General features: G+C 43.1%; 1 protein-coding gene across 1 annotated transcript; it reads left to right on the forward strand.

Moving 5' to 3' along the window:
- Nucleotides 1-7,409: 7,409 nt before the first annotated feature.
- DEFB132 (defensin beta 132) lies at nucleotides 7,410-8,959 on the forward strand. The gene is made up of 2 exons (XM_021689315.1): nucleotides 7,410-7,461; nucleotides 8,682-8,959. The coding sequence occupies exons 1-2, from the start codon at nucleotides 7,410-7,412 to the stop codon at nucleotides 8,957-8,959; spliced, it is 330 nt and encodes a 109-aa protein (XP_021544990.1).
- Nucleotides 8,960-11,155: the final 2,196 nt, after the last annotated feature.

Below are 11,155 nucleotides of genomic sequence, written 5' to 3' on the forward strand. Positions count from 1 at the left end.
TTTCTAGAATAGTGCTTTACCATTATTAATAAGCTGTGAGAAGAAGCTCAAGACTGTGCTCCTCAATAATAACTTTGAAGAAGTCAGCTGAAGGAGATGACTGAAGACTGGCTGATGTTTAAGAAAATCACTACAACCGGGCGCCTGGGTGGCTCAGTTGGTTGAGCGACTGCCTTCGGCTCAGGTCATGATCCTGGAGTCCCAGGATCGAGTCCCGCATCGGGCTCCCTGCTCGGCAGGGAGTCTGCTTCTCCCTCTGACCCTCCCCTCTCTCATGTGCTCTCTCATTCTCTCTCTCTCAAATAAATAAATCTTTAAAAAAAAAAAAAGAAAATCACTACAACCATCACTTACTGGTTTCAGGTGACAACATACAACAGTTTACTACTGTCATTGTCCATGCCTACAGACAATTTATCTTATGTTTTTGAACAAAAAGACATTTACACAATCCTGATAACCGAGTGCAAGAGCCATGTACCAATGTACCGCTTTCAACTTAAATCACTGAGGCATTTGTACTACTCTTTTATTAAAGTCGGGATTTTAGGGGCTCCTGGTGGCTTAGTCAGGTAAGCATCTGCCTTCTGCTCAGGTCTTGACCTCCGGGTCCTGGGATGGAGCCCAGTGTGCCGCTCCCTCCTCAGTGGGGAGCCTGCTTCTCCCTCTCCCTCTGCCGCCCCTCCTGCTTATACTGTCTCTCTGTCTGCCAAATAAATAAGTAAAATCTTTAAAAATAAAAAAATTAAATTAAAAAAATAAAATAAAATCGGGATTTTAGTGCTTGCCATCACCGGATGAAAAGTTAAGGAGCAGCCTTTCTGTGGAAAGCAAGAATAATTGTGTACAAAGTAGAGAAGTATCCAAATATGTGACAACTTCTGTGTAATAAAAATCTGTGTAAAGTTAAAAAAAAAAAAATAGAGGGGCGCCTGGGTGGCTCAGTCGTTAAGCGTCTGCCTTTGGCTCAGGTCATGATCTCAGGGTCCTGGGATCGAGCCCCGCATCGGGCTCTCTGCTCCACGGGAAGCCTGCTTCTCCCTCTCCCACTCCCCGTGCTTGTGTTCCCTCTCTCGCTGTGTCTCTCTCTGTCAAATAAATAAATAAAATCTTTAAAAAAAAAAAAAAAAGAGCCTTAATTCTCCCTGTTAGAGACTTATTACACTTCCCCTCCCTTTCCTTAGAATATTTACTTTAGAAAACTTGTAAGTTCTTTCTCTTTAAAACATATGCAAATCTTTTTAAAATGTAAATAGACCTCTTGACCACTTTACAACCCAGGGAAGGTCTTTCCAAAGACCTGGGAGCCACCTCTTTGAAATGTAGTCATCAAGAAAGATGGCACACATCTCCCAGTTTCTGTGGATAGATAGGAGCCTAACTCAGTAGATTCCTAGGGTTCCTTGCTTCAAGATTCAAGGATATGAGAATTTTGTTTTTCCTTTAGATGAAACCAATCAGCAAAAAACAGATAGCCACTCCAATTATCAAATGAATCTAGGATGAGCTATGTGTAACAAATGCTACTTTGACATCCTCTTACTTGAGGGCTAGTGATCGTTTATCTTGAGAAAATGTCTCTAATGTTGTATCTGCTTGGCTACAGATATGGGTAAGACTTCGGTCTTTGCAATCTCTTAGCAGATTGTCTATGATGTGTATCATGTTCTGGTTTAATGCCTATTCAGTGACAAAACTGTTTTCTTTCTCTTCTACCTCTGTAGGGAGGTTTTATGGGTTGAGAAGAGATTTTGTTTTTAATTATATTCTCCCCAACAGTAGCAAATACAAACATACATGTGCATGTGCACACGCACCCACACACATACACACGTGCGTGCGTGTGCGTGCACAGATGGTATTAACAAAACTAAGTGAAAAAAAGAGAAAGAAGTGGAAGTGAAAAAAAATGAAAGTGGACTACAAGCACAACAATAAAAGTGCTAACATGTGCCTCAACAAGGAGAATATCTTGCCTTGAATGTAAGATTAAGCCAGTTGCTCTCAAAGTGTGGTCTCCAAAAAAGGAGTTTGTGCAGCCACTGTGGAAAACAATATGGAGGATGGAAGTTTTTCAAAAAATTATAGATGGAACTACCAAGGATCCAGCAATCCCACTTCTAGGTATTTAGTTGAAGGAAACAAAAACACTAATTTAAAAAGATATCTTGTTCACTGCAGCATTATTTACAATAGCCAGGATATGGGAACAACCTAAGTGTCCACTGGTGAATGAATGGATAGATGTGGTTTATATATGCAATGGAATATTATTCACCCATAAAAAAGAATGAAATCTTGCCACTTGCAACAGCATGGATTGAGGGCATTATGCTAAGTCAGAGAAAGACAAATGTAATATGATCTTACTTATATGTGGAATCTAAACCAAACAAAAGTCAAGCTCACAGAAATAGAGAACAGAATGTTGGTTGCCAGAGGTGAGAATGAGGGGTGGGCAAATGAATGAAGGGGATCAAATGGCACAAACTTCCAGCTATAAAATAAATAAGTTATGGGGATAGACTATACAACATAGCAACTATATTTAATAATACTGTATTGCATATTTGAAAGTTGCTAAGAGAGTAAATCTGAAGTTCTCGACACAAGAAAAAGGAAACTCTGTAATTACGTATGCTAATGGGTGTTAAGTAGACTTATTAGTGTGGTGATCATTTCTAAATCCATCAAAATTCTATACAGATATAGAATCATTATGTTCTATACCTGAAATTAATTATAACGTATTCAATTATACCTTAATTAAAAAAAAAAAAGTGTGGTCTCAGAATCAGCAGCATCAACACCATGGGAATGTTTCAGAAATGCCAATCTTAGGGGCACCTGGGTAGCTCAGTTGGCTGAGCATCTGATTCTTGATTTCAGCTCAGGTCATGATCGCAGGGTCATGAGATCGAGCCCTGCATCCAGCTCCATGCTCAGCAGAGTGCTTGGGATTCTCTCCCTCTTCCTCTACCCCTCCCTCCTTCACCGCCCCCCCCCCACCACTGGTTCACTCGCCCTCTCAAAAAAAAAAAAAGTCTATCTCTGCCTCTCCCCTTTCTAAAAAATAAAAAGAAATTTTTAAAAAAAAGAAATGCCCATCTTAGACCTACCTGAGACCCACTGAATCAGCAACTCTGGGGGTAGGGGCTCAGCAATCTGCATTTTCATCAATCTTCCGGGTGACTAGGATACATGCTACAGCTTGAAAACCACAAAACCAGGCAACTAGATCTGAGAACCACCTGTCAAATCTGGAGGGTCCCTACACATGAGTGGATGCAGAAGTGGATGGAAGGGAATTATTGCACTGAACTGGTCACTCAAGAGTCTCTGAAACATCAAATTTAAAAAACCCTTATAGGGGCGCCTGGCTGGCTCAGCTGGTAGAGCATGTGACTCTTGATTTCAGGGTCATGAGTTCAAGCCCCATGTTGGTTGTGGAGCCTACTTAAAAATAAATAAATAAAATAAATTTTAAAACATAAAATAAAATTTAAAAGCCCTTATAAAGGGAGTACTTCAGCTGTGTGAGAAACTCAGCAGGCCCTCTCCATCCTCACCATTTCACTGGTGAAAATCACAAAAACAATCATTTAAAAGTCTCTGGGAAAAAGAAAGGACAAAAAAGTTTTAAAGTTAAGTCCCTGGAAATTTACCTAAGGGTATACAGCAAATCAGGAAGCACTTATTCAAGAAAACTACTAAATCTCAGTAAGACAGTAGGAGTCTGTAACATTGGGACCAGCACTTGCTCCCAATACACACACACACACACAAACACAAACACACACACACACACACAGCAGGTCCATGAACTCCTGGCAGGGGCAGCTCAAAATACAGTGACTCTCTTTCCCCCAGCCCCCAGCGATAGAGTTATAGTTCCACCCCAGGAGAAGTGTCTCTCATTCCAGCCTTCACCCCAGCTCTAATCAAGGCAAGCACAGTCCAAAAGACTGAACCTCCCTCCCCTCCACCTAACTCCCACTCCTAGGGTGGAGGCTCTACCCCAGGCGCACCAAGCCAAGAATACTTGGACTGTGATCACCCTCCCGCCTCATAGGCAGAGGTTCCAAGAGGTGCAAGCCAAGAAGACAAAGGTTCCATGACCCCAGCATAAGCTCCAGCTCATAGAGCAGTGGTGTCACTCCAGAAGAAGCCAGTCTGCTCCAGGTTCCAAGGGTACAGACAAGATAGGAGCACTGGTATGTTTGTAACACTTTTCAAGCCAGACCTCTCTTGTTTTCTAAAACAGAAATTTAGTTATCTTATATATAGTATAGAGTTGGGCTTGCCTTATGATCTAATATGAAATTTTCAAAGTGAATGACAGGGCAGGTAAATATTTAATCTGAATTCTGCAATATTTTAAATTAAGTATTTTTTATGTTTTTAAAAAGTCCTTCACTACGTAGTATGTGTGTGTGGTCTTCTGATATTTAGGTTGCAGACATTTAATTAGATTTAGACTTTTGAGTGCTCATCTTCGTAACAAAAACTTTATATAGTACCCTTAGATATTCCTCTCTTTTTACAGTATCTACTAGTTCCCTTCTAGAACAATGACATAATTAGCATATTTTTTCTTTCTTCTCCCTTTCCAATACCATCCAATATGAGTCAATACAATACTCTTTCTCAATGTTATCTCTACATTGCCAAATATGTCTATACTTTTATTACTTGCTTCTTCAGCCTTGATTGATGTTCTCTGAGTTACATCTATTGAAGACAAGGCAATCAGAAAGTTAGTCCCTTTCTCTTGGGATGCTCACCTTTGAAACCCAGCCACCATTCTGTAAGGAAGCCCACATGGAGAGGCCTAAATGAAGAGGACCCTCATGCCCACTGAGTTTCCAACTGACAGTCAGCACCACCTTGGCAGTCGTATGAGTGAGCCATCTTGGAAATAGATCCTCCAGCCCTCGTTGACATGCCCCAGTGGACATGCCCATGTGGAGCAGAGATGAGCCTCTTCTACTGAACCCTGCACAAACTGCAAATTCATGGCTAAATGAATGACTGTTATTGTTCTAAGCCAGTTTGTTATGTAGCAACAGATAACTGGAACAATAAGTAGCACTTGAAGTTCTTTCCTAAACCAGGGACTTAGGGTACCCAGACCAAGCCAAGAGAAGTGTTTCTAGAGTGCTAAACAGCATGCCAAGTCCAACTATTCTACCTATTCCTGTGCAGGAAACTTATTATTCTAACCCAATTAGTCAGCTGGTATCGACTAATACAAAACATGATATATTAGCCAATGTGAAGATGCCCCCTTGCTGCCCAACTGAGTCAAGAGAATTCTATTGGCTCTAAGATACCTAGGCCAAGGAACTCAGGCTGGTCTATTGTACATCTAAGGTGATTTCCTTGGTGATTTTTTTTTTTTTTAAGATTTTATTTATTTATTTGACAGAGAGAAACACAGCGAGAGAGGGAACACAAGCAGAGGGAGTAGGAGAGGGAGAAGCAGGCTCTCCGCTGAGCAGGGAGCCCGATGCGGGGCTCGATCCCAGGACCCTGAGATCATGACCTGAGCCGAAGGCAGACACCTAACGACTGAGCCACCCAGGCGCCCCCTCCTTGGTGATTTTTGTCTAGCATGACTAACAGATTTCATACTACTGTTTAGAGCTTAAATGCCCACTCCCCATGAATAAGGTGATATCTCTTACCCTCCCCAAGACAGTCACTCCTTCAGACCCACTCCTGAGAGTAGCTGTGGAAGCATTGAGGTGAGTCCCAGAAATTTTGGAATGGTTGCTGACTCCTCTAGGGTGCAAGTCATGTACCCATAGGGCAAACAAGAAAAGCCATTTTTACAAATTGGAAGAACATCCCAGGAGGGATATAGTGACCAGTCTGGAAAATGTCCCATTTAGTCATAAGGGTCAATCAGTTAATGGCTATTATTCCTATTGGTGGGTATATACATGGTATGGAAATGGATAAAGTGTACATCTGGGTCAAACTACTTCAAGGGTCTATTGCTTTACTCCCCCAAAAAGACAATTAAATAAAAACTGCTAAATGGCCTAATCAACAAAAAAAAGGTAAATGATTGTGGACCTGAAGTAGTAGCAATATTAATGTCAGAGAAAGAACACATTTCCCTACTTCTGGTTTCCAGTGGAGGAACTAAGGGCTTAGAAGAGCCACATACACCTCACACATTCTCTTCAAAGAGGATGTGGCTGCCACAGAGCAGTGACAAGGAAACTCACCCGAGGGAGCAGGCCAGAGCTGATCTGCAGACATGGTCACTGGGCAGACAGTTGCCTGAGGACACAGCCAGTGCTGCTATGGACTGGCCACCAGGTGGAAAGAGTCTGGCCTGGGCAAGGCTGGGCCTCGTCTGAGAGCCACAGGGCTCCTTGGCTGAATTTAAAGATGGAAAACTGGAACCCAGAAGGGAATTATCGCTTTGTGGTATTCCTCCAACACCCTCTATTGTCAAAACCTAACACAGGGCCAGTTGGCAAAAGAGGCATGTTTCCAGGACCCAAATCCAGTATTGCAGAGCAGGACAAAGAAGGGTGGATTTGGAGATAGGAGAGAATAAACTGGTTATCAGCACATCTACACGCTGAGGAGAGCAGAGAAGAAGGATCCAAGAACGACTTCATACCACCACCAAATCCCCCCCCCCTTCTTGTTGGATAAATACTAGATACTTCTATGAGGTAAGCCACTGCTAGCTGAGTTGCCTGTCTCTTGCAACCTCACACATTTCTAATTGAAACATGAAGAGTGTTGGAGTGTCCTTACTGAGCTGCCCTCCTAGTGAATGAGTCTCTCCTATAGGTCTAATCACTGCATGGTGTTTGATTATATTTTATATTCAATTGCATTCATGTTTTACCATCATTTAGATCGCTTGCGGTTTTTCTGCTATTGCAAACAATGTTGAGATAAACCTCTTAGTGTACTTACTTGTTCAATTATTTCCATTAGACAAAAGTCCAAGAATAGTTCCTGAGGCTAAACATAGGCATTTTTCAAGACTTCTGATGTATATTGCCAAATTGCTCTCCAAAAGCAAAACAATACCAATTCAGCACGCCCAGCAACAGTGAAAGAGAGTACTCATTCTCACCAACACTGGCTAGAAAGCAGAGTTTGAAAGATGGGTGCTGTGAACTGATGTTCTCTTTATTCTGCCTCTTCCCCTCCCAACAGCCTAGAATACAGGTGCTCAATAAATCAATCAAAGCTCCAGACTAGTAGACATCATGATCTACTCTGACTGTTCTGGGTGGCAAAGAACTCTTCCCTGGCTCACTGCCCAGTATCCTGGCATCATGTGGCTCCTATAAAGGCAGTAGCTCCAAGCACATCACAAACAGGGCCCAGACTCCATTAAACCACCACCTGCTCCCCAAACCACCCCTTCAGCCATGAAGCTCCTGCTCCTGGTCTTTGCATCCTTTGGATTCCTGGTGATTCCAGGTAAAATGGATGGAGGAAGAGGGAGGAGGGCTGGGGGCCAGGAACACTAGCAGATCTGGTTGACAGACCTGGTGACAGACAAGTCAGTCTGAGGCTTGGAGGCAGGACTCACCCTACTGAGTTCCAACCTAAGGTGGGGGATCTCTCAATATTCACCACCAGCCTCAATACCCTGGACCCAGCCACCACCCTATATACGACCTTATACAAAAACCAGTCCCCCAAACTTTTTTCCTGTTCTAAAACAAGAGTCAGCCTCAACCTGGTCCAAAATATCTTTCTTTCACTTTTCGTGAGCTCCCTATATCTACTAAACTCCTAAGATGCTGAGAAGGCATCTCTCTCTGCCATTTTCATCCTTTAAGATCAGCCCCAGGGTTAGTGCTTAGAGGAAAGACCGCGCCTGGGAGGAAGACAGAGGGGTCCCATCCCTGTGTCCAACAGAGTGCTGGCAGGCAGGGCAAAGAGACCTCTCAGAGGGCAAGTTCACACAGGATGGCAAACAAGGTGCTCAACCTGAACCCTGGGGTGAGGAGAGCATGCAGAGCCAGAGAGAAAGAGAGAGAAAGCAGAGAGCCAGGCAATGGGTGTGTAGAAAGCCAGAGGAGGAGGGTTCTCAGAAAATGCCTGTGCTGAGGTGATGGCAGACAGAGCGGAGATAAAGCGCTCAGATTTAACCAGAAAGTGGCCCCTGGTGTCAGGCAGTGTATGAATGCGCAAATACCCTGTCAGTAGCAACAGTCACTTTCCCTTTAATGCCTTCGGGAATGATGTGACTTTTTTTTTCCTTTGCCCTGGGTTGACTGATATTTAGTTTCATATTCCCTGAGAACAAAGGAGGCAGAAACATCATATAAAGTGGAGGCTGTGGGGTAAGAATAGCCCTAATTCCCCCTTTCAAGTGTTCAAGTTCCTCCCTGACGTGAAGACCTGGTTTCACGCATACATTCTGTGGTAGCAGTGACAGCGAAAAGTACGGGCTTTAACTACAGAGGCGAAGCCACAAAGACTGGCAGAGGGAGAGCTCCTTAGAGTTCCCAAAGGCCAGCAGTCAAGGCAAGTTCTGTCTCCTCTTCCCTGCCTCCCCACCTCTCAATTGCCAGCTATCTCAAGCATAGATCTCAGAATAAAACGCCAAACACTCCTACACAGCCCCGACCCCTGGGAAGTCCCTGGGCTGCTTCTACCCTTAACCTCCACTCTTGTCCTCTCCTCTGTAGCCAGCGGGGGCGGGGCAAGGTGCACGCACAAGTTCCCGGGACGCTGCAAGATGTCCTGCGACTCCCTGGAAAGATCCATATTCATGTGCGACAGGTACAAACTGTGCTGTGTCAAAGACCCCTTAAGGACCATCGCACCACCTCCTGTCCACAAAGCTCAGAACCGCTGCAGAAAAACTACAAAAAGACAAAATGAGGAGCATCAAATGGGTATACCACCAAAACCACTGTCATTTCCAAGTATTCAACATAACTACCGTACCCCTATAAAAGGTTGAGGCTCCTTCCTTCTGCGGCTCCAATTTATGACCCATCTCAAAGCTCCTGTCTTCTACATCACTCCGTCATTCACTTAATAAACACTGGAGTTTGTATCTATCCTATGCAAATGACTGCCCTATGCGCTCATCCACCTGGCATGTGTCAGTTTGGGGCCTCCAAGAGCAGAAGTCAAGGTGGAATTGGACATGAAAAGACTCACTGTGGGGGAAAGGCCTGTGATGGAGGAAGGTGAGGGGCATAAGGAGGCAGGACAGCCTTCAGACCACAATGCAGGTCTGGGACCTGTAAAAGGAGGGCAACAGGAGGACTGCCCAGGAGGAGCCTGAGTTTACAGATCTAAGGCTAACGGAAAGGCTCAAAGCAAGGATCGCTCCCTCAGAGGAGGCCCGCCCAGGGCAGAGATCACCAGGCTCTGGAACCCCATGGAGCATAGTCATGGCTGGGAGCGGCCCCTGGAGAACGTGGCCTGGAGGTGAATGTTACTGTGGACCTGGCAGTGTGGTAGCTGGAGGCCATCCACCAACCGCACTCTCAGCAGCTTCTCGGGAACGGAGGTCCGAGAGGTGCTCCTCCACGGCCACCACAGAGCATGAGGTGAGAAAGGAAAGGGCTAAAAGTGTATGTTTGGGTCAGCCATGTAGACTGACTGATGAGGCATTCACTTACTCATTTGTGTAATAAAATAGACAAAATACATAGATCCAACATGGTAACACACTCTGCAATGATGCTTGTGACTCCAACGTGCCCAGCCACAATATAAAATCGGCATAACCCTGTTGCAAAGCCAGATGGAAATAAGAACAAAGAAAGAGAACTTCTATTTGTTTAACCCAGTAAACATAACTTCTAGGAATCTATCCATTTGTTAAGTTAATTCAAAAGAAGCAAAAAGGCACAAAGGTGTGCAATGCAATGTTATTTAAAATGGCAAGAAAATGAGAAAACTCTAAATGATGAAATATTATATACGAATGATTATGTATATGTATAATTATGTATATAAATATGTATATGTATAATTATGGACAAATGAAAATACTTATAAAATACAGTACACACTAATAACAGTATCCAAAATACCACTTATGCTATGGTTGCCATTATGTCAAACTATCTCTTCAAATGATACAATGAAACCCATGAAAATTATGACTTTTTTTTTTTTTTGGTTGGAAAGCAGGATTATACATAAGTTTCCTCTTACATTTGATGTCCATTAATTTTGTATAACATTTATGTGACAGATGCCAAATCCCACCCAAGAGAAAGAAACCAGGACACTCAGGCCCAAACAATTCCAAGCAACCCTGGAAACTAGCTAACCATACAAAAAACTTATATGCCAATTCCCTACCTCATACTTCAAACCAGAATTAAGTCCAGATGGTTTAAAAATGACAGTGTGAAAAATAAAGTATTAAAAAATTATATAGGGCGCCTGGGTGGGTCAGTTGGTTGAGCGACTGCCTTCGGCTCAGGCCATGATCCTGGAGTCCCTGGATCAAATCCCACATTGGGCTCCCTGCTCAGCAGGGAGTCTGCTTCTCCCTCTGATCCTCTCCCCTCTCATGTGCTCTCCCTCTCTCAATCTCTCAAATAAATAAATAAAATCTTTTAAAAAAATAAAATAAAATAAAAATAAATTATATAGTGAGGGGCGCCTGGGTGGCTCAGTTGGTTAAGCATCTGACTCTTGATTTTTGGCTCGGGTCATGATCTCAGGGTTGTGTGATCCAGCCCTGCCTTGGGCTCCGCACTGGGTGTGGAGCCTGCTTGGGATTCTCCCTCTCCACCCCCGCACCCCCCACTGCTCACGTGCATGCACACACACTCTCTCTCTTAAAAAAAAAAAAAGACTATATAGTCAAATACTTAATTTGGGAGCAAGGAAGCTCTAAGTATGGCAATAAAGGAAAAATTCATGTAAAATTAAGTTGATTATATAGCATAAAATATTAACTTCCATGTCAAAAAATATCATTTTGAAACCTATCCACATTGTTGCATGTATCAATAGTTCACTTCTTTTGATTTATGAGTACTATTCCATAGTATGAATATACCACAATTTATTTATCCAGATTTGCTGATAGACATTTGGGTTGTTCCCAGTTTGGAGTTATTTACAAATAAAGCTTCTATGAATATTCATATACAAGTATTTGTATGGACCTATGCTTTCATTTCTC

Source organism: Neomonachus schauinslandi, chromosome 10, assembly GCF_002201575.2.
Source record: "Neomonachus schauinslandi chromosome 10, ASM220157v2, whole genome shotgun sequence".
Lineage (NCBI taxonomy): Eukaryota > Metazoa > Chordata > Mammalia > Carnivora > Phocidae > Neomonachus > Neomonachus schauinslandi.